The sequence below is a fragment of the Macrobrachium nipponense genome, chromosome 6, assembly GCF_015104395.2.
Source record: "Macrobrachium nipponense isolate FS-2020 chromosome 6, ASM1510439v2, whole genome shotgun sequence".
Classification (NCBI taxonomy): domain Eukaryota; kingdom Metazoa; phylum Arthropoda; class Malacostraca; order Decapoda; family Palaemonidae; genus Macrobrachium; species Macrobrachium nipponense.
In genome coordinates, this window is record NC_061108.1 from 58,208,740 (window position 1) to 58,232,990 (window position 24,251).

The following is a 24,251-nucleotide window of genomic DNA, read 5'->3' on the forward strand; positions in this document are numbered from 1 at the left end:
CCTCTAAAGAGAAGGCTACTCTGAATACAAACCTTGTTCTCCAACCGTGGACTGTGCCATAGCCATTGTACTGTAGCCTTCCATGGTCAATGTTTGAGATCCTCCTGAGGATACAATCAGACATTTATCCATTTTTCCGTTAGCTTTCCTATTTTTTCAAAAAGTGTCTGGTGAGAAAGCAAAAGTTGCTTGGTGGATTATCAGGAAATTGACTTTGTCTTTACCTGATATTTTCCTTCTGAGTGTTTTATCCCTAAATCCATCCTGACTGTCCTCCTGAATTTGTTATGGCAAACCTGGCAGATTTCTTTTGCCTTACAATGTGTGCTGGCACCACCTTGTCTACTGGTTGCTTCCGGTAGCATTTTTCAATGACATATGGTGACATTTATTTATACATACTATCAACAGAATTTTTATAAATAATGTAAATATGTACTGTTGTTTTTGATGATATCGTTGTTTATTGTTCTGTTGATCATTACGACGTTACTGTTGTTGAGTCTATATATAAGTTTTGCTACTGATTTTTTGTTAATTTTAATTCTTTCTGAAGGCATTGAGCTGAACCCTGGGCCTCTTACTCATTACGGGAAAAAAATTGCAAAGTACTTTACTCAAATATTCAGGGTCTAAGGTCAAATGTTCTTGATCTCCAGAGTTGTGTTCATAACTACAACTTCATGTTTTTATCTGAGACTTGTAAGGAGTAACAAGTCAAAGGTTGAGTTTTTAATACCGGGCTTTGATGGCCCTGATTTCATTAATCGTCGTAACATCCTACATGTGCAGGGTATGGTTGTTTACACTAAGTCCAGACGACCTAGTTATTATCAGAAGAATTTGGAGTGTAGTTACCATAAAGTTCTTTGTTTTGAAATTTTTAGTAAGCTCTACAATGTTTACATAGGTTGTTTACCGCAGTCCAAGTGTCAACTATTCTATATATGAATGTATATTTTGACTCTGTCTCAGGATGCAAAAGTCATTTGTTATTTGTGGAGACTAATGCAAAGCAGAGTGAGTGACTATATTCAAATTCCACAGATCATAGATCAACATAGTCAGTCTGCTCTTGAGTTCTGTGCATCCTCTGATTGTCAGTTCCATGGTCTGTGATATATAGGTACTTTTGATCATTGTGCCATTAGGATGGACATGTCTGTCAATCAGTATATATTCTTAATTCCACCACTGGAGAAATGGTCTGGCTGAAATATAGAGCCAATTGGGATATCAAAATATTGAAGCTTGTCAGGCACTTAATATTTCAGTTGCTATATTAGATCCTGATGCCAAGAAGTTAAATGAAATGGGGATGACTATTTTGATAAGACATGTCCCTAGAAAGGTCATAAAAATTAGGACAAATGTCCAGCCATGGTTTGATGATACATGTAGATGACCCTACACACCATTTTTGCAGAGTCTAGCCGTGCTGTGAGGAGAACTTACCATACAGCCGAGAGAAATAACAGTAATTTCATGAAGAGGAAACTGGAAGAAATTACTCAGCCCCAGATGATGGTAGATTGGTTACAGGCTCTAGGGAAAAGGCTGAACTACTTCATTGAGCTTTTGAAGCTAAGCAATCAGCTGAGGATGCAGAAATGAAAACTGATTGGAATGTATGACTGATTTTGACCAACTATGTGAGACTAGGCAGTATAGGAGGAAGTGAGAGATGTGTCAGTATACAGCCATCCTTGGCTTCATGGTCGAATGCAGCAGTCACTATTGATGAGGGAGAACAATGTCATAATTTAGCACATTTGGGTAAATAAAGCAAGGTCCCTTAGGCTATCCAAGCTAGGAGCTGGGTATGCTACTAGTAACTTGTGTAGCTGAAAGATAGTTAATGTTACAAAGTAATGAGACTTTGAAGAGCCCAGTTTCTTCCACACTCTTAGAGTTGAACATAGGAAGAGATTGATCAAGCATATGGCATGTAAAAGAAGCCATCCCTTATATGATTAAATTTATTGTTTGTAGTTGCTAGTATCAAGGAGGTTGAATTAACCAGTTGAGTTTTCTCGCTCTGGAAGATAGCATTGAATGTAGTTTAAAATTCTGTGGCTTTACAAATAATGTTACAGCACCGAGAGGCAAATCTTAGTACTTAAGGGTGTTTGGAGTCAAATATTTAATATCAGTTGGTGGAGTTGTTTGAAAGTCCTCAGGTTTTATGGGCTTTAAAATGCATTACTGTCTCTCCAAAGGAACTGAAACATCTTAGAAATTTTCCTTAAGTAACTGGAAGTCAAGATTAATCTGACAGACAAGAGAAGGTAAGTAGTATTTACAGTATATGCTTTCTTCTCGACTTCTCTTGTGAACTCAACCAATCCAGCATGGCCCTAGCTCTGGATATCTGGGTTATGGTATAGAAGACTTTTTGCTTTCTGTTGGTAGGATACAGAATTTTTATCAATGGAGATATCCTGTTGTCGTTATATCCCGTAGTTAAAAAACAGCTACCACCGTGGATGAGAATAGTTCATAATTTTGGATGATGAGGCAGCAATAAACAAGATTTTTATTAGACGCTTATTATTGGTTGCCACCTCAAGCACCATTTTAGCAATACTTGAGGTGATGAAGATTTAGACTGGTGATTTACTTGTACTCCCTCCATTAGAGTGTTTATCAGACCCCCTTCAGGGTGAAGACAGAAGAGGTCTGTTCCCAAAAAAAGCTGTTACAATTCCATAGATTAGATATTTGAATACAGAGGGGCATCTAACAATTTCCAGGGTTATATTTCATCCAAATCACAATCCGTTTTCACAGCTCTTTATGCAGGATGATCATTTCAGAGGCAATTCATTCTCGCTCAAATGGGATTTGATTTTGCAGTTACAGAGACAATTTTATGATATCCTCATGGTAGCAAAAGGAGGATGCACAAGGCTAGAAAATTCACTCTACAGAGAGGAGGCAAGAATTTTTGGGTTAATTTTGGGGTTTCTTTGAGAGAAGTGAGATGTATCTGCAGATCACCTCTGCACAGAAATACAAACTTGGTAATTCCTGGAAAGTAGTCATTGACACACTAGAGCTCTTTCAGTGAATTTTTTACCTTTTTGAAACTTGTTGCTTGAAACATCAAATGTTATTCATGTACCAGTGGGACATCTGGAAAGTGTACTATTTCTCTCTATTCTTCATGCTGTTTGAAGAACAATATGATATCAAGCCTTAGCAAGGGTGGTCATCCAGATTACTGGCTATTCATCGTCAACATTATCACTGCACAAAGTGGGATCTTTTTCAGTTAGTTGTATGTAAAATCTCCAAATAATGGAAATGACTCGTAGTAAATGGTGCTTTTAGAAGAACTGCCTCAACTTTTAAATTTTCCAAGTTTCTGGGTTTCTTTATAATCTTTAGGAAAGAGGTTTAAAGATTCCTCCATTAAGGGATATTGATATGGCCTTTCCTGGACTTTAAATAAAGCAATTGGCTGTACATCACAAACCTTCATATTTTAATGCACTGAATAAAAATCTCGAAACAAAAGTACCTGTGATGCCACCTGGTGCGCTGATGCCTCTTCTCAAAATCGCTATTGATTTTCATCTTCCTTGCAAACCTGCAAGGGAGATGAAAATCACTCCTAGAGTGAGCGATCATCACACATACCTAAAGCATATATGATCATGAAGATCTAACAGTTGTAGACTCATCTCCATTAGCACTGCTCATAGAAAGATTACCAAGAAGCAAGGACCCAGCTCAAATTGAGGTAAGTGAAGTTCGGGATTCACCAGCCATGGTTAGACTAAGACTAAAGTCTCAAGATGAGACTGCAGAAAATTCGGGCTCTTTCTTTACTTATTCATTCTAAAAGCATATGTTATGGGGATCAAAAGGACCCCATCTAACTTAAAGGAAAGAACTCATATATAATAGTGTGACCTACATTCGTTTGTTCTCATCACCTTCCCTCTCTACATAGCTGAAAATCAATCATTAAATCTTAGGCGAATTCAAAACTCTCGGGATACAAAAATAGTCTTTATTTCCCCAAAATAACTAACATGAAGGTTAAGTAAAAATGAATTAAAAATCCCAAAAATAATTAAAATGCCATTACTATTCTGCTATTCTGCGTGATCATATTGGATAGAACTATCCCCACTTATTCTCACTGTCAAGTAACTCCATGAGTCTCTTATCAAGTAAATGTCAGATAAAAGTCTAGAGAACTCATTTTTCAATAGCGACAACCGAATCCATCCTGAAAAAGAAACCACAATTATAAGACACTGAAAGGACTTAAGAAATGAAATGGATAAATGTCCTATAAATCTTTCCATGTTTTGGGGTCACCACTGACAGATTCTTGTCTAATGAATCGATAAGGTTCCATACTGGAGTTATATATGATCTCTTTTGCCCTCACGGACATATGCACTGAAACCTACTAATGGACGTACGAATGTAAGCACGCTAATGTCTTCTCTGTTCCCTTGTATGTGCGTTTTCCATTTCATGTAAACTCACTTGACCTCTGATGTCACAGTCACCTGATCTTTCCACTATTCAGGTCATTTGCGCGCCCGCAGTCTCCCTGGTGTGATTGGAGTGTTAAGACTTGTCTCATATCAGCATCCTGAGGAATTTACTGTTTTGCACCAGTCTCAAACACCAAACACTAAAGTTATTGACCTAATTTATTTTATTTCCTGCCAGTGCCGTAATACATACATATTATTAGATAAATGGTTAGGGTTGCTTGTCGTATCAATTTTACTTATGAGGTGTCACTGTGTTTATTTCTTCAATGCATTAAAGCACTACAAAGATAAGAGGTTTGTAATAATGGAACAAAAAATATTTTATAATTATGGAGCAAGAAACTAACCATTTTGCTTTGTTGATGATTTTAGATTTAGGGATCTCTCTGTGTAAGGAGTTTATAATTTGATTATTACAAGGGCTTTATAAAGGAGTAGCATTATTTTTTTCTGATTTTTCTTACCACATTTATTTTCGTGTCAAGAGTAGCTTGTGCTAAGCTAATCTTCTTCCTTTTCAGTTTCAGTGTTTAATATGCAGAGACAACTGCTGTTGAAAGTCTAAAGACCTCTCTATATAATAAATTCAATATTTGTTTTTTACAAGAATTTTTAGTGTGAAGATCATGATAAAAGAGAAATGTTAGTTTCTCTTAAATTTGTAAACCACTATTCTATGTGTTCAGAATAGTTGATGGTAATTTTTCTTCTGCTCCAGTTTTAATGCTTGGGAGATAATTGTTGGCATTTAATGTTTATGAATCTAATATAAATTTATAATTTGATTATTACAAGGGTTTGTAGTGCTTCTTATAGTTCAAATTATATTTGTATAGTTTTAGTTTTTATTATAATTCAAACCATATTAATATAGTTTGATGCTAGCAAATCTTACTTCCATTTCAGTTTCAGCGTTTGATATCTGGAGATAATGTTGCTGTAGACCTTAAAGATCTTCGCCGCCACACACAGTATTATGGAGGATTTCATGATAAACACCGCGTTGTTTGTTGGCTGTGGGATATTCTGGAGAAGGATTTCAAGGAAGAGGAAAGGGCTCTTTTCTTAAAGGTGTGTACATTGTTTTTATACAAAGAAATCTTTATTGACCGTATGTGTAAGTATCCTTATAAAGCTTTGGGTCCAAATTTATGGTTTCTTGTGCTTCCCATTTTAAAAGTGTAATACTCTCCCTTTATAAACTCATTTGTAGAGGAGAGTTGGTTGTTACACAGTGAGACCTGTCTTCGTTAGTTTGGCTAGTCTGTTGGGACGGCAACAAGACATTCACAGAAGACTGGAAAAATGACAAGTTTGGAATGAGAAAGAGTACTGTTGTGATTTTCATTAGTTATTTCTCTTAAAAAGTTACTTTCATATTCAAAATTTTAATAAATATCCATGGTTACCATCTTAGATACGGGACTGTGGGTTCTTGGTCACAGAATGAAGTAAATCTTTCTATAAGTTAACTGGAACTTATAAAACTAAAATTGCCTGCATATTTTTGTCCAAAAATATGCAAATGTCTTCATGAGATGGTCTAGATAGAATCTTTTATCTCTTTAGGCTGACAGACAAATTCTCATCGTGGTCTGACTGGATTGCTCCCCAAAGGATAGATAAGGATGGCACTACCTTCAACAAACTGATGACACCTTCCCAGGTGTCTTATCTATGAGTTTGGTCCAGTCCCAGGATATGCACAATACACATGATCATTTGCACTCATACCAAGAAGCCAGGTCACACCCATTGCCTTTCCAATCTTTATACTGTAGTTATTTGCAAAGCAAGGAAGTACTGTTAGCCAACACCCAGGTTGCTTTGGATATCTTTGATAATCTTCTCTTGTTGCTAGGTGCTGATTACCATAACATCTTGGTATGAGTGCACCAGAGAATGGAAGGAACCACCCTGCTTTAGAGGGAGGCTCAATTTGTCAATTTTGGACTTCTTACTGTTTGGACCTACAGAACTCTCTTTCCTGCCAAGTGAGGGAGAGCAAAGACTCTGGGCAACTTGGTTGTTTAACTGGTAGTCTGCTGCGAAGTCACCATTTCAGTGATTCCTGGGAAGACAAAGATGTTAGCCATCACTAGATGCATGACATAGTTGCTGACCTTATTGAGAAACCATTACATTATACGCACTTGTTCAGATAACATATTACATTGGAATGAACACATTACTAAGAAAGCCTCATTTGAAACAAACTTGTCCCTCCCTATTGGATACTGCAAGGTAGGTCATTAAAAAGAACATTCATGTGAAGGATTTGTCAACTAGTACATAGCAATATTTTGGAAATACCTGAATGTTGACTGCATTGAAGACATAGATCTTGATGTAGAGTTGACCCCCAGTATTCGCAGGAGTTCAGGACCACAACCACCCGCAAAAATCTGTGCTAATTTGTTACTCCCTTCTAAAAATGCATATCACTGCCTATGTTAATAGTTCAGACACAAAATATATTTTAAACTAAAACACTTATAACTGCCTATTTTAATAGTTCAGACACAAAATATACTTTAAACTAAAACACTTATAACTGTATATTTTAATAGTTCAGACGCAAAATATACAAATATACTTTAAACTAAAACACTTATAACTGCCTATTTTAATAGTTCAGACACAAAATATACTTTAAACTAAAACTCTTATAACTGCCTATTTTAATAACTCAAGCACCAGGTATGCCTACCTTAAACTATCATCCTACACTAAATATACCTTCAACTAACATCCTAAAACACTTTAACATCATTTCAAAATCATCTTACAATATTACCCTTAAAAATATATGGCTTACAACTGCTTGTGAAACTAATCAAGTTCCTGTATATTCAGGCACAGACATTTGCTTTCGCACAGTATTCAAGCCGTCTCATTTTCTTTTTACAGTAAATAGGGGAAACATTGGGATTTCACAAGTAAAGTACTGTACCCAAATATTTAAATGTGCATTGAAAAATTATTCCAAATTATATGTGCAGTCAACAGTGAAAAATACCTCTTGTGTATTGTTGTGTGTCTTAATCATACATAAAATCAACTAAAATTGTAATAAAAGTGGTACAATTAGTCAAGTAAAGCAAAAGAAATAATTTCTAATGTAAGTATGTATGCACAGACTCATTCAGTGGTATCATGAACTTCCTGGAGTTTTATTTTAATATTTTAATAAATCATGTTACTTTACCTTTGTATAACCATTATACTTTTAGGTACATCATTAAAAATAATAATTCCATCAATAAGTTCGATTCTTGTAGCAACTCAAAAATTATTTTCTTAATTCTTTCGGTCGTAGGCTCAATCAGCGGGTTCTGAGAACGTAAACATTACAAATAGCTGGATGTTAATTTATTTATATACATATTATGATGATAATATATTAGTAATACAGTATTAATGGATTCTGTAAGTGAAATAACATTTTATTGATATTTTGCTGTGTTTTCATAATTAATATTAATATTTGAAAATTAGCAAATCATCTTTTTTGTTATAAAAAATTCTCTTAGTCACAAAAATAACATGAAAAAAATTAGCAAATAAGGGATTTTGACGTAGGAAAAATCTATTTCTGGGCGAGGAAGCCGTGTCGCCCAGTGAAATATGTCTGCTTTAGCACTATTTCTAGTAAAATATCGCTATAATACCAGAGAACTGCTAAATTGGACATGTCAGAAGCTTCTGACTCGCTCACCTATATAAAAGGTGTCGGTATAAAACTGGGGCGAGTGTTAAACACTACCACAGCAACCCCTCCAATTAGCCTTTTCCTCATCAAAAGACCCTAAATACGGGGAGCCGACCCATAGGTCACACCTAGCTACCCCGTTGAAGGCGTCTGTGACGTCATACTTATCGATAGCAATGAAGCTTGGTGCACTGCAAGGGGGGGGAAAGAACCAGGGGGGGATTTCACTGGGCGACACGGCTTCCTCGCCCAGAAATAGATTTTTCCTAGGTCAAAATCCCTTTTCTGGGCTCAGCCGTGTCGCTCCCGTGAAATTGTACCAGAGAAACACCAAGCTACATCACTCTGAAACGAAATAGATTATTAAATTGTATAAATTAACACCATACACCAAGTCAAATAACAAAGAAATGTGCTGCGGTAGGTAGAATGTTAATAATGCTGGCATAATGGAAAATATTCATATGACACAAGGACAGTACTATATTGATGTTGTAGCAGGAGAGACTGACCTCCCTACAGCTATTGCATGATATTTAAGATCCTCCAAAGACTTAAGGTAATGCTTTGGAAAACCCAGTGCGACTTCCAACCAGTATACTTCTTCAGATCATCAAAGTTCATATATTTGAAGAAATTTACAGAAGTTGTTATAGCCCGAATACCACGCGCTTTGGGAAAGGACCCTGGGCTGACTTTCTTGGTAAAATACAAAAACTGCTGCGCAATGCCCTTTAGAGATATGGTACCACCACCGCCCCACATGAAAAGGGGGGAGGGGGGCCTTCGGAAAAGGTAGATGTTCTAGATAAATAGTCCTTAGGAGTTTTAACAGGACATAAAGAAGGATGTTGCGGAATCAGAACAACCTTCCATGGGGATCACCATACCAAAGGGTTCTCATTCTTAGCCATAAAATATTTATTTGGTGAAAGCAACACGTCACCCGAGGAAAGGAATTCTATATGCCCTTGGCCACTAGATAAAGATGACATCTGCGATGTTCTGGCACCTGAAGCCAGACTTAATAAAAACAGTGCCTTACGCAAAAGGGTTTGGCAATCACATTTGAAGTTGTCTGTTTTAGAGTCTAACCTGAGAACATCGTTAAGAAACCATGACACTGACGACGGCCTGTGAATAAGCCGCAGGCGTGCACAAGCCCTTGGGATTGGGGTGAAATAAGACCCAGATAGATTTATACCAAACCCGAGAAGAAAAATCTTTTTCAGAGCTGATTTAGTGGTTGTTATTGTGGCAACTAGCAAGCCTTGTTCGAATAAAGTCCTGAAGAATGTTATAGCCACGTTCATTGTCATTACTTTGACATTTGATTCCCTGAGAAATGTAGGCAATTGTTTAACTGCTGAACCATACTGGCGAAGTGTAGGTTCTCTTTTGTCTGACTCCATGAACAAAATGTTCTGTGGATCAATGTCTCCTACCCTCCTACCTGCAAACTTCATGAAATCCATAAAGATAGGGTTTAGTGAACACCTGAGGAATCGAACACAGTCACCGTTTGAACTTGTTGCGACAGCCTCAAGTCCGGGAGAGGGTGAGGACAAAGACCTAGTTCCAGGAGAAGGGGAAACCAATTGTTCTTGGGCCAGTAAGGAGCTATGAGAGCCACCTGACCTTTGAAGGATTTCTGACGAAAGGGGCCTCTAGCCCTGCAACCCCTAGCAACCTTGGTAAAAGGTTGAAATACCCGATTCTCATAGACCGGGTTAAAAGCAGGCGACACTGAATACAGTGGGGAACCTGTTGGCTAGCCGACGGCGAAAGGAAGACAAATTGATGCTGTTGCCGAGGCTGAGCCTTAGAAGATGAAGGTTGAGGAACTTGCTGAATTAAAACAGCTTGTAGCACAGGATGCTGTTGCGGAACTTGGAAAGGTTGGTACCTTCTTTGACCCTTCCTAGCCCTAAAACTGGAGGAAGAAGACTCTAATTTCCTTTTGAAAGGAATGCCCCAACGCAATCTGATGCTTTGATTAAAACGTGATGCCTCGTTCTGAACCTCGTTTACTGCCGAAGCTGGGAAGAGATCTGCACCCCAGATTGAGGAAGCCAGAAGCTTGTTGGGTTCGTGCCTGATCGTAGCCTCGGATAGAACATGCTTCCTGCCATTTCTCTTAGTAACCGCAAAGCTGTACGAGTCACATTGCATGCTTAAAAGTAACTACTCCGCAATGACCTTAAACAGCGGTTCATGAGCGTACTCCAGAGCCGCCGTCTCCGACATCACTAGAGAGTTAAGAGACCTTGCAAGACGTGTCCTAGCATCAAATTCGGCTTGGATCAGTGCGTCTGACAGAGGCGCTCACTAAACAAGTTGATTGCACAGTTTGGCTTAAGCTTGCTACCGAGAATGTAGCCGGCAAACTTCCCACAAATTCTCCCTACCTGGGAGTAGCAATGATGTGGGATCTGTCTCGCTAAGCTGGGGCTCTTCCCGAGTCACTGCCTGAAGGGTAAGTCCTGCTACCTTTTATGTAAAAGGTAATGAGTTCCCGTCATCAGACGTAAACATCGTGAAAGGGCTTTTAAATGCTGTTACCTTAGGTATTTCGAGCAGATCCACTTCTAGGCTCCATATCCATACTTGATGAGCCTGATTGCTAGAAAGGATAACAGTCCCCTTGGAGACCTTGTCCTTTCCTAATCGAAGCTGCCTCCATAAGCCTAACATAACCTATAAATGGTGGCCATAACCTTTCGGGGAAGAACTCTAAATCCTCGAGTCTACGTGTACCACAACCTTCTGCAGTCAACATCCTGCTGACAAACGGAGCGAAGTTCGCTACCCTCCAAGGATCAACAGGGTGGAACGGAGGGAGCGTGGACCCGTCAGGCATGCTCTGACCTTGCACCAAGTTACTAGGAGGTGCCAGAACTGCCGACTCCTGTCTGAGACCTGCAATCAGGGAGTCCTGTGCACCTAAACTTTTAAAAACACCCTTTCAAACCTTGCTGCGACTGAACTGACTAAGCTAGCAAGACCACTGACCTGATTTAAAATATTCGTGTTGAACAGGTCTTTGCCGACTAAAGGGGAACCTTCCAGCCCTCCCTACGGTACCTTATGAGGTATCCGATCTCAAGACGTTGAAGGGATGGGACTTGAGGGGCAATGGGAAGAGTTCTCTCCTTAAGGCCTTGGATTTGCAGACTTAGAAAAAAATCTCAGCCTAGGTTTAATATGTGTATGAACCTCTGGCACCTGCCCAGGCCTTGGCTTTGTGTCTGATTGGCTTTTAAGCAAGGTTTTACCCGAAGGTTTTCTCTTTAATCTAGGAATCACAGAGAAGGAATGCGACCTGGGAGGGGGCAAACCTCCTGTGAAACCCATGAAGGAATTGGGAGTAAAGGGAGAGGAAGAATCAGAGTCACTCGAGGAAAGACCCCGGTGACCAACTAGGCTAGCCTCATTAACACTGTTACCTGTAACCATATCTAGTGTAACGGGCAATCCTCACTACTTCAAGTGAGACTACTTCCAAACCAAGGTCCGGCAACTCTGCCTCTTGCTGTTCCATAACTGAATCTTGAATTGATTTGATAATTGGTGCTGCGACTTTTGGGTCAACGTATCTGGCAGCTTTCCGGGCTGGGAAGGCTGCCATATCTTGAGGTAGAATATAAGGCTTAGCTTTCCCTACGTTCTGTCCAAAACCTCCAACCCAGATCTTGAGGGTGGAGAGTGCAGCATGCTTAACAGACTGCTCCGTCTGTCAATTTCGAGTAAAATCTTTGAACATTATCCTTACATATGTTGATTAATTAATGTAATTTAATTTAAAGAAATTTTTATTTATTATTTTTTATTTATTTATTTATTTATTTATTTATTTATTTTATTTATTTATTTATTTATTTTATTTATTTATTTATTTATTTATTTATTTATTTATTTATTTATTTATTTATTTTTTTTACACTAACAAAAGTAGTGTAATATAATTCCATCACAATATGCATAGAACAAGCAGTGCGGTAACTTACCGAACAGGTAACCTGTTGTACAAGGCGTAGCAGGCAAAGCAGTTTTCGTGATGCCAGACTACGGAACCGGTAAGCAATACTGCGCACGGGGCATGGTTCCGGCAAACATCCTGGTTGCACGGATCCTGTAGACCAGCAACCAGACACTGAGTGGCCTGTAAGTGCAATAATATATAAGAACAATTGCACAAACTTATTAGGATTATTATGATAATAATGTCATATGTCGGAGCATTCAGGACTGAAATAATATATATAAAAAATATATATGTATATATATATTCATATATTTACGTCCCGGGGACTGTGTAATAATTAAAACAACCCGGAGCTGTATGACCCGGGGTGGGGGATACACGAAGTAACCCGGGACGGCCACATGAACTCGCAAGTTCCGTGGCAAAAGAAAGGAAAATATATATATTATATATATATATATATATATATATATATATATATATATATATATATATATATTCATATATTTTACATCCCGGGGACTGTGTAAGAAATAAAACCACGGAGCTTTAATGACCTGGGGTGGGGTGGGGGGTACACGGAGTAACCCTGGACGGCCACATGAACCCGCAAGTTCCGTGGCAAAAAGAAAAGAAAATGAAAATAAAAAAGAGAACTAAAATAACAAATATCATATCTCCGCCTACGGAAGAGTAACTTCCGTAAACATAGCCCTCAACGACTACCGGAGAAGCCGGAATCTAAATCCGCCTTATGCGGAGAGGGAATGTTTTAGGCGGATGGATGTAAGCTCCAGGAGCTGAAAGAAGCAGAGTGCAACAAATCCACGGAAGCCGAGGCTGCATACGCAAAGCAATCATCAACTCCGGAGGCGGTCGGCTGAGAAGCGACACCCACAACCTAAGGTCCTGGAAGACCTCTACATCCACCCCTACCGCTGATGGGAACGGCTGTCAGCGACAACCGAGGCGAGAGGAGCACCAACTACTGGGGGCCCCACGCCCTGAGGGCGGGGGAGGGAGGGAGGGCTGATGGGGTGACGATCCCGTGAGCAGCGTACCCTCGCAAATAAAAGATCACGAGGAAAACGCAGCATAGCCTATGTAGGCCTAACCGACCTAACATCCAACTTATACATAGAGAAAATAAAATCAATTACTTAAAGCTAAAAGAAAATCATGCTTTAACACGGGGGAAATGAAAATAAGCTTACGTAAAATATAAAACCGCAATGAAGGCCACTCGATAACGGTGGGCGCAAAAGGGAAAAACTACTTGCCTACTGTAAAACGATAAGAAACGGCAAGCTGACGAAAAGAAAAAAGGAAAATTCTTGAATGAAATAAACCAAACTTAAAAAATAACAGGGGGGGGGGGGGCGGTGGATAAACGGCGAAGCACGAAATAAAGAAACGTGCTCGAATGAAGACCCCCGTGAAAAACATGAAAATAATGAAAATAACAAAACATAAAAACGAAAATAGGATCGACTAAAAACTGCCACCCAAGAAATAAATATATGTACTGAAATATCGCATGTTACAAGCAGAGAGGAAGACCACTCGAAATCGGTTCAATTCAAGGATAAGCCGTAAAGGCGACTTGCCGCCCGCCGCTACTTATAAGTGACGCCTAATAAAATCCTAAATAAAGCAAAACGAAAGGCAAATTCACTCTCTAAATATTGAAAAAGGGCGGAACCAGTACTTAACTTGGGTGAAGAGGTAGATTGACGATCCGTAACCAAGAATAAAAATAAAAGAACAAATAGCTATATTCGAACGTACGAGCACGATATGGCTATCGAAAAGTATGATGTCACAGACGCCTTCAACGGGGTAGCTAGGTGTGACCTATGGGTCGGCTCCCCGTATTTAGGGTCTTTTGATGAGGAAAAGGCTAATTGGAGGGGTTGCTGTGGTAGTGTTTAACACTCGCCCTAGTTTTATACCGACACCTTTTATATAGGTTAGCGAGTCAGAAGCTTCTGACATGTCCAATTTAGCAGTTCTCTGGTATTATAGCAATATTTTACTAGAAATAGTGCTAAAGCAGACATATTTCACGGGAGCGACACGGCTGAGCCCAGAAATGTATTTTAGATATGATCTACTAGCATCCGAAATCACTTTATATCAATTCAAAGTCATCTTACAATATTGCCCTTAAAAATATTTGCCTAACAAATATGTGTGAGAACTAATCAAGTTCCCGCTATATTCAGGCACAGCCCTTTCCTCTCATACATTACTCAAGCCATCCATTTTCTTTTAACAGTCTATAGGGGAACATTGGGAATTCACAAGTAGAGTTAAGTACTTTACCTAAATATCTAAATATACATTGAAATAAAGACATTTTATTGATATTTTGCAGTGCTTACATTAATATTAATATTCAAAAATTAGTAAATTATTTTTTCATCATAAAAAATTTATTTTTTCATGAATATAACATTAAAATACAGTAATTAATGAATATTTCTTTATAAAAAAAAATCTGGGAATTAAGAGAATTTTCTGCACTTTATTTGAATTTATGTTCCACAGAAAAATCTGTGACTAATTGAAGCCACGAATGCTGAACCGCGATATAGCGGGGGCAAGGGGTCCACTGTACCAATTGAGTGTAGGTGCATTACCATTACTTGCTACAGTATCTTGTTTTCAAAGATTTGGCCATAACACCCATGCTTGTCTACTCCGAGCTTGGGTAATGCCCTATACTAGGCTAAGAGAGAACAGTTTAGAAAACATCCTACTGTTGGTATTTTAGCCCAAATAGCATAGGACGGAATATAACAGTATCCTAGGCATAATTAAATAACCTAAAGCCATTTAAAAACAGTGGCTCGGGCTAACTAAACAAATTAGTACATAGTATATTAGTCCAAATGGTATGACAGTTCAAATTAAAATTTGACATCGCTAGTGCAAAACGACATACATTTAACTGTACAGCCATATGTGGCTGTCAAAACTAACTTAAACCTCAAAAGGGCTTAAGTTAACATAGATTTCTAATAAAACTGTATTTTTGAACTACAGAGGTGTCCCTCATTAATAATTTAATAATGACTGGCTTCTAATAACAACTTGCTTTATATCACTACAGGGCTACCATTATGCAGGACCCATAGTTCAAGTGTTCCATGCCAAATTGCTTGGGCCATTTTGTGCCAGAGAATATGGCTCATACTAACTGCATGCAAGTTTTGATGTTGAAACTGCTCATTTTAAGCTGTCCCAGTGATTCCTATGGTTCAGTAGAACTAAGGAAAGAGGAAATTATATCTTTTGGGCAAAATTCCACAGCAGATAAATAACCCTTTTTTTCTCAGACCAAGATTTATGTTTGGATCAAGTCCCAGCAAAATCAGTCACCAGTACCTCCCAGATGTTTTATGTTTGGGCAAAAGCCCAGTAAAATCAGTCCCCAGTACCTCCCGAGTCAAACCTGCGGAGGAAATAGAGGGATTTTACATGAGGGAGACTTTCTAACTAATAATGAAGGGGGCATGACATTCTTACTATGGAATATAAGGGGGCCACTGCCACTGAAATGATCCTGCAGAATCCAGATGGAACAGGGACGCAAATTTCAAGTAACCATAGGAGAAGCCTTCTAGAAGGAATTCTATCCCCATTTACAACTATCGATGCTGAAGAGGATCTTTTTCCCCCAAAAGGGATACTAGGATCCAACTGACTCTGACTGATATTACTATATTTTCAGTGGGGTATTGTAACTTACCCAAGACTTCTACCTCTTTGGTAACAGGCAGTTACAGTTCAGTTGTTGAAGTTCAGTCAAAATGTGTAAGCTTCCCCAAACAGGATACACAGCTTGCAGCATTTGTTCAATTTCGCAAGGAAATTAGGATCCTTCCTCTAAAATGGGTACAAGGATCCACATGAACCCAATGGATATGACAACAGTTTCAGAGGGTTATGGTAAGTCACCCTGTGGACTAGGCAGTTGCAACTCGGCTGTATATGCTCAGTCAGGTTATGCAAGCTCCCCAGAAGGGATACACAATTTGCGGTATTTGATCAATTCTTTAAGGAAATTATGAATAACATGCGAAATGTCGTTGCCACAGAACAGCAATGTTTGAGCGACATGATGCATGATTATGAAAAAGAATATAAGTACTCTTGTACACTCCAAAGGGTAAAAGTACTGTATCCTGCAACCCAAAAGTGAAAGGGGATGCAAATGTTGCCATAATAAGGTCTATTTTTCCCAAATAAGGTCTAGTGTTGGAATTATGACTGGAATCCACTATTAGTCAGTTCTGAATACAAAGCTTCAAATCAAAACATGACAGGGGCTCTAATAATCATCCATGATGATACTTATGATTCTTGGTTAGATGCATCAGTGCGCATTTTCTCTCCCTATAGTAAATATCTATTTAATGAGAGAAAAAACTTTGATCGAAGCCGTACATGTGAAAGACCTTTAACAGAAACAGTCTTCTTACCAGTGTCTATAACATTAAAAGCTATAGAAGACACCCTTTATTGGGACCAAAGTTGCTCACCAGAGTTCCAGCCTTCTGTCCCCTCATTTTCAAAATTATTAATCTTGTAAAGACAGATTTTCAGAATTTTTTTGTGATTAAAAGACTAGAGGTAATGGCAGAATTAAAACCATTTGCCTCAGTCATCCCAGTTTCGGAAAACACCACCAAGGCAACACGACAGCTCCCTTCTGAAGGGGAAAAGTCTCCTTTATTTAGGACCCCTACGAGAAGTCTCAGCAGAATTTTGTACTAGGATCCACATCTTCAGCATTGTAACCTCTCCCACCTTACTGGAAGCTGCCATGAAAAGTCTTCTAAAATGTTCCAGAAAAATTGTTGCTGTTGTGGTAAAAGGGATTTTGACGAAGGAAAAATCTATTTCTGGGTGATTGGCTCGTGTCGCCCTGTGAAACCCACCCTGTTTTTTCCTTGCCCACCCTGCAGGACAAGATGATCATTTTATAAAGGATGGCCACTAGAGGCGCTGCTCTCCGCTTGGCGTCAGTAGTAGTAGTAGTAGCGGACGCATCACTCTTTGGTATCAGCTCTCTCAGGTGGGGGATTTTGTGATGGAAGGTCTAAATGGTAAATGGCTCGTGGTAGTGGTCTCACTCGCCCCTGTTACCATACCGACACTTCTTTTATAGAGTGAGCGAGTCAGTTTGACTGACATTTTTCTTGATTTTATTTTTTCTCTGGTAATATTAGGATTATTTACCTAGAAATAATGAACTTAAGGTTATTTTCACAGGGCGACACGAGCCAATCACCCAGAAATAGATTTTTCCTTTGTCAAAATCCCTTTTCTGGGCTCAGCTCGTGTTGGCCTGTGAAATAGTACCAGAGAAACAGACAAGATGGTAATGAAGGGTCAAAATGAAACAAAAACTGTAAAAACATTATTATATAATATAAGTGAATCAAAGAACCAATTACACTATATTAACATAAGGTACTTAAAATTAGCTTAAATTAAATAATGGTAAGTACAGAATAGTATAATGGTAACCAAACAATTATATATAAAGATTCACTAAGATTAATTGGTATTTACAAAATATACAAACACATTGTGTTCTACCCTAGCATAAAAATAAGGGTAGAGACACTGAAGCACATTTATATGCATAATGTGTGGGTGCCCCAGCAAAAAAATAAGGGGCAGTCCACCAATTGAATCCTAGCGGCTAAGGCTAGAGTACCACGAAGAGCATAGCAGTAGGGTGAGGCATGTTGGACAAGGTAGGTAGAAAGGAGACCTGGATCTTATACTACGAAAACTACTGTGCAGAGTCAGGGGAAAACTATGTTTCCCGCTGCTACTGCTGAAAATTTTAATGATTCCAAGGACTTCAGGTAATGACGTTTGAAGACTGTCGGTGATTTCCATCCAGTATACTTCTTAAGATCCTCAAAATTCATATGCTGGAAATAATTAATTGAAGTAGCTACTGCCCTGATATCATGTGCTCTTGGAAATGATTCAGGGTTGGCTTGTTTATTGAAGTAAAGGATCTGTTGTCTGATTCCTTTAACTGATAAGGTGCCACCTTTTTCTCTCATAAAAAGAGGACCTGAGGATCTAGAGGATGTACGAGATAGAAAGGCTCTTAAAGTTAATACTGGGCAAAGGGAAGGATCTTGCGGAAGTGGGATGACTTTCCAAGGGGCCCACCTTGCAAGAGGATCCTCATTTTTTAGCTAAAAAAGCTCGATCCGGAGAAAGTAGAACTTCTCCTGAGGGGAGAAAATCTACATGACCCGAATCCCTGGATAGAGCCGACAGTTCTGAAATTCTGGCCCCTGAGGCCAGACTTAATAAAAATAACGTCTTTCTAAGTAGCATTATAAATGTGCAAGACGAGTTGTCAGTATCTGAGGCTAGTTTGAGGACGTCATTTAAGAACCATGAAACTGAAGTAGGCCTTTCAGAAGGTCTAAGTCTAGCACAGGCTTGGGAATAGAGTAAAGTAAGATTCTGTTAAGTCTATTTGGAAACCCAACTGAAAGATTTTCTTTAAAGCCAATTTATTAGTAGTAATGGTGCTAGCTGCTAAGCCTTTTTCAAGCAAGGATCTGAAAAAGGATATAGTTAAATTAACTGTCATGGTTGTAGTGTCCGTTTCCTTCAGGAAGGATGCTAACTTTTTGACAGCCGAGTCATATTGTCTAATAGTTGATTCCCTTTTATCTGATTCTAGAAAAAGGATGTTTTGGGGGTCAATGTTAGCATCTTTTTTAGCCGCAAACTTCATGAAGTCCATAAAGTTAGGGTCTGAAGAATTCCTGAGGAAGCGAACACAGTCCTCATTTGTACTGGTTGCGACAGCTTGGGGTTGGGAATCCGTTGAGGCCAGAGACCCAACTCCAGAAGCAGAGGATACCAGTTGCTCTTTGGCCAGTCTGGAGCAATCAGGGCTACTAGACCTTTGAAAGTCCTCAGTTTGCTCAGAACTTTCAAAAGAAGATTCACTGGAGGAAATACATAGATTCTCTTCCATTGATTCCAGTCTATCGACAGGGCGTCTGTGGCATAAGCCAGAGGGTCCAGGTTGGGGGCCACATAGCAAGGGAGCTTGTGGTTCGTCTGTGAGGCGAATAGATCTACTTGGAGACCTGGTACTCTCTGGCATATCCACTGGAACGACCTGTCGTCTAGAGACCAATCTGACTCCAGAGGGACTGACCGGGACAATGCGTCCGCTATAACGTTTCTTACCCCTGCCAAGTGGGTGGCAGAAAGATGCCATTTGTGCTTGTTTGCTAGAGCAAAGATGGCTATCATGACATGATTCACGTGTTTGGATTTGGACCCTCCTCTGTTGATGCAGTGTACTACTACTGCACTGTCCAAAACTAATCTTAGGTGAGACTTCTTTGGGGGGGGAGTCTCTTTAAGGTAAGAAACACCGCCATTGCTTCCAGCACATTTATGTGGAGCTGGCGGAACTGGGCGGACCAAGTCCCCTGAAATTGCCTGAATTGAGAGTATCCTCCCCAACCGGACAGGGAGGCGTCCGTGTGAATCGTTAACGCCGGAGGAGGATATTGAAGGGGAACTAACTTGGCAAGATTCTTCACTTTTGTCCTTGGACGGAGCTGGTTGCGAAGGATTTGTGGAATCACTGACAACTTGTCTCGAGATTTGGCGTTTGCCCTTGAACGCCAAACTCGATTTATATCTTTCAGTCTTGCTTTCAAAAGGATGTCCGTCACTGAGGCAAACTGAAGGGAACCTAGGATTCTTTCCTGGTTTCTCCTTGAAGCTTGTTTGTTTTTGAGAAATTGCCTCACTGACTTGGCTATTTCTTTCCTTTTGACCACCGGAATTGACAGATTGTGGGAGGATAAATCCCATTGGATGCCTAGCCACTGAAAACGAGTCTCCGGAGTGAATCTGGATTTCGTTTTGTTTATCTGGAACCCCAGATGTTCCAGGAATTGAACTACCTTCTTCGTGGCTTTGAGACATTCCTCGACAGTTGGTGCCCAGATCAACCAATCGTCGAGGTACGCTACTACCATTATCCCTTGCGATCTCAATTGCTGGACTACTACTTCCGCTATTTTCGTGAATACCCTGGGGGCTACATTCAGTCCGAAGGGCATCACTTTGAAAGAGAATGTCTGATTTCCTAGTTTGAAGCCTAGGAATGGACGGAAGTGCCTCGCTATAGGGATATGATAGTATGCGTCTGTAAGATCGATAGAGGTGGTGATGGCCCCACGGGGAAGTAAGGTCCGCACCTGCGAGATGGTCAGCATTTTGAACTTGTCGCAACGAATGAAAGAGTTTAGCTTTGACAAGTCTAAGATTACCCTTCTTTTTGTTGAGCCTTTCTTTGGCACGCTGAACAAGCGCCCTTGAAATTTTAGATGCTCGACTCTCGCAATAGCTCCTTTCTGAAGGAGTTCCTCCGCATAATCTGTCAACTCCTTTGATGGTGCTTGATAGAATGATTTGTTTGGTGGGGGATCTTTGATCCAACTCCAACCCAATCCTTTGGACACAATGTTCTGTGCCCATTTGCTGAACCCCCACCTGTGACGGAAGAGGAACAGCCTCCCTCCTGCCTGGGGAGCCTCACTGCTGCTGAGCGGGTTGACCTCCGCGCCCTCCTCTGAAGTGCTTGCCTCTTGCAGCTCTTCCTGAACCTCGCTGACTAAAGTGACCTCTCGCCCTGCTTCCCCTAGAGAATCTGTTAAAGGTTGGGAATGCTTGGCTCTCATACATAGAGTTGAAAGCTGGCGAGACGGTGTATGAGGTCGAGGGCTGACTTTGAGGAGACAACAGGAGGATGGGTTGACTCTGCTTTGAAGTCGAGGGCTGCCCCTGTTGAGTAACTGGGACAGCCTGGACGAAGTGTTTGCTGCTGCTGCTGCTTCTGGTATGGCTGGAACCTTCTACTAGTCTTCTTCAACTTCTTACAGAAGCGGGCGGGTTCTCTTGCTTCCTTTTGGATGAGATACCCCATCTGGCTCTAAGGATCTGGTTAAGCCTTGCAGCCTCGTGATGTACCTCATTCACAGAAGCTTCTGGGAAGAGGTCCGCACCCCACATGCTGGAAGCAAGAAGCCTATTAGGTTCGTGCCTAATAGTGGCTTCTTGCAACACATGCTTTCGACAATTCCGTCTGGCCGTGAAAAAGTCGAAAGCATCAGCTTGTACTGACTGAAGCTGAGACTTCGCCAGGATCTTAAAGAGTGGTTCGGTGGCGTACGAGAGGGCAGCCATCTCCGTGATGATCAGGGAGTTAAGCGACCTCCCAAATCTAGTACGGGCATCAAATTCATGCATGATTAAGGCTATATCAGGCAGTCTAGGGAGCTTCTCACCTAACTGGTCCATAGCACAGTCCCAAGCTTCAGCTTCCCCCACTGTGAAAGTATCTGGTAAGTTCTCCCACAGTTCACCCCGAACGCAGGGAAGAGCGGGGATGTTGGTTCCGCTCCCTTAACTGCGGAACGGGTTAGTCCTTAAGAACGGCTTGAAGAAGTCGTTTCCACCATCTTTGTCGCAAATGGGTAGAGAAGCCTCCTCCTCTGTGGCAAAGATAGTGAAAGGGCTCTTGAAGGCCTGAGTTTTGGTATTCGTGCAATCCCAATCCTCCAGGCAGTGAACCCACTCCCTCTGTTGCATGATCCCTAGAGATTTTGTCTTCTCTATTGAGGGCTGTTTGGGTCAGTCTGGCATACCCTATGAAAGGCTGAGTCAATCCGGGGGGTAGAAACTCAAAGTCCTCAATCCTTCTCGTTCCACACTCCGGAATGGATGATCATGCCGTCCTTGAAGGGGGCATAAGCTGCCACCCTCCAAGGATTATTCATAGAGAAAGCCGGCAGGATTTGTAGGGTGGTAGCTGGACTAAACAGTACCTCCTACTGGGAAGTTCGCTTGCGGGGCCTGACTCAGGCCAGCGAAACGGTCGTCGTGTTCTTTAACACGGTTAGAGAGGTCTTGGATCGACTGACCGGACTGATTGATTGTACTGGAGAGTTGAGCAAAAACATTTGCTCAAATCTCGTACCGAGAGAGCCGACCATCTCTCCCACTTGCTGCAATACTCCTGCTGAGAAGGTGGTGGGATCAAAAGCACTAGATGCTGCCACCCCAACAGGAGTCACCGGAGCGGATCCAGTGGATGCCGGAGAAGGAACTGGCTCTGCGGAGCTCGGGCCTTCTCCTTAGAACCGCCTTGCTTCTTGACCCTTAGAGTGGGAAGAGCTAGGCTTGGCCTTCACCACATCGGCATAGGATGTCGAAGACTTCCGTGCCGAAGAAGACGACGACTTTTTGGAAGTCGTCTTATGAAGGGTCTTCTGCTCTCTTTGTCCCCTCACTTTCGGGGTACAGAAAGAGCGGGTGAAGGCGAAGGGATCTCAGATCACGTGAAGCCTTGGAAAGATGAAGAAGAAGGGACAGGAGAAGAAGATCCAGGAGCGCTCAAAGGTAGCCCTGAGCACCCGAAACACCTACCTCGACCAACAAGTCCTCGGCACCTACCGCCATTGGCTCAATATTTAAGTCCAGGTTCGCGACGTCCGGCACCGTTTCCTGCGTCGAGACGGACCCAAACGCCTGCTGCACCTCCTGCTGAATTGAGGCTATAAGTGGGGCTGCGAGGCGGGGTCGACATACCCCGTCGCCTTCCCTCCGGGGAAGATCTGGATAGCCCCCCCCCCCCCCCAACTTCCTATCCAGAATATAAGGCTGTCCCTTGGTGGCGTTCTGACCGAAGCCGCCTACCCAAGCTTTCAAGGTTGCCAAGGCGACTTCCTTCACGGCGGCAGCCTGAAAGAGGAAGGCGATATGAAGCCTCTGATGGCGGAGTTACAGCTTAAAGTAAGTCTTAAACTAAAGATAAACAATTGATTACAAGAAAGTTGTCCAGGAATCTACTTACCCCACCCAAAAGCTGACTCACGAGGTCATAGCAGATAGTGCATGCCTCATGGTGCCAGACAATCAGCTCGCCGTGGGTAGTGGCGCACGGGGCGTGGGTCCTGCACTCTTCGTGGGCACAGGGGTCGTAGAGGACTGCATTGCAGCCTGGTTCCTGGCAGTTAGTAGCCTGTAAGTGGAGGGATACATGAGTATCGAGATTACACACTTACAGCCTAACATAGACTCCGTTGCATGCCGGAGTATGTAAGTTAGAGTAAAACTAGTCCTCCGCCGCAATACGTGTGGTTAGTAAGGCGGTTTGGTTGGAGTCCGCAGCGTACGCCAGGGACGGGGAAGAAGACCAACCAGGAGTGGTGAGGAGCCCACGGAACCACGACGGAGAATGACGGAGGTAGACAGAACAAAAGGATTTTGACGAAGGAAAAATCTATTTATGGGCGATTGGTTCGTGTCGCCCAGTGAAATAATCCTTTAATCCATTATTTCTAAGGTAAATGATCTAACAAATACCAGAGAATAAACAAAATAAAGAAAAAGGTCAGTATAACCGACCTTCGCTCACCCTCAAGGACGGGCGTCGGTATGAACACTAGGGCGAGTGAGACCACTACCACGAACCTCTTGCCAATAGAAATCTCCCACAACAAAACCCCACAAGAGGAGAGCCGACCCCACAGAACGGGCAGCAACTACTACTACTCCAACCCACGCTAGGGACTGCCGCGCCTCTGGCTGGCCATCCATTAAGTTAGCAGTCAATCTTGAGCGCAGGGTTGGGAAGAGGTGGGATTTCGCTGGGCGACACGAACCAATCGTCCAGAAATAGATTTTTCCTACATCAAAATCCTTTTTCTGGGCTCAGTGCGTGTCGCTGCGCGAAATTAATGTACCAAGAGAATTAGCACAAGATTGAAAATAAAGAAGGTCTCAATAAACTTAAAATTTCCATTAAATCTATAATTGCAAGAAAAATATATATACACATACACAATTGTTCATATAGCGTGAAAAAGAACAATACTTAAAATTAACTTAAAGTTAACATATATACAAGGGCTTACATGGGATATATGTTGAACTTAAAACATATTTGTGTGAT

General features: G+C 41.1%; 1 protein-coding gene across 4 annotated transcripts in view; it reads left to right on the forward strand.

The window, feature by feature from the left end:
• The window catches only part of LOC135216336 (ubiquitin-protein ligase E3B-like), a 776,183-nt gene that overhangs the window by 712,553 nt on the left and 39,379 nt on the right, over positions 1 to 24,251 (forward strand). For all 4 annotated transcript variants that reach the window (XM_064251540.1, XM_064251539.1, XM_064251543.1 and 1 more), the window contains one exon: positions 5,427 to 5,591. In XM_064251540.1, coding sequence (XP_064107610.1) covers positions 5,427 to 5,591 — 165 coding nt within the window. The remainder of the gene's footprint in view (positions 1 to 5,426; positions 5,592 to 24,251) is intronic.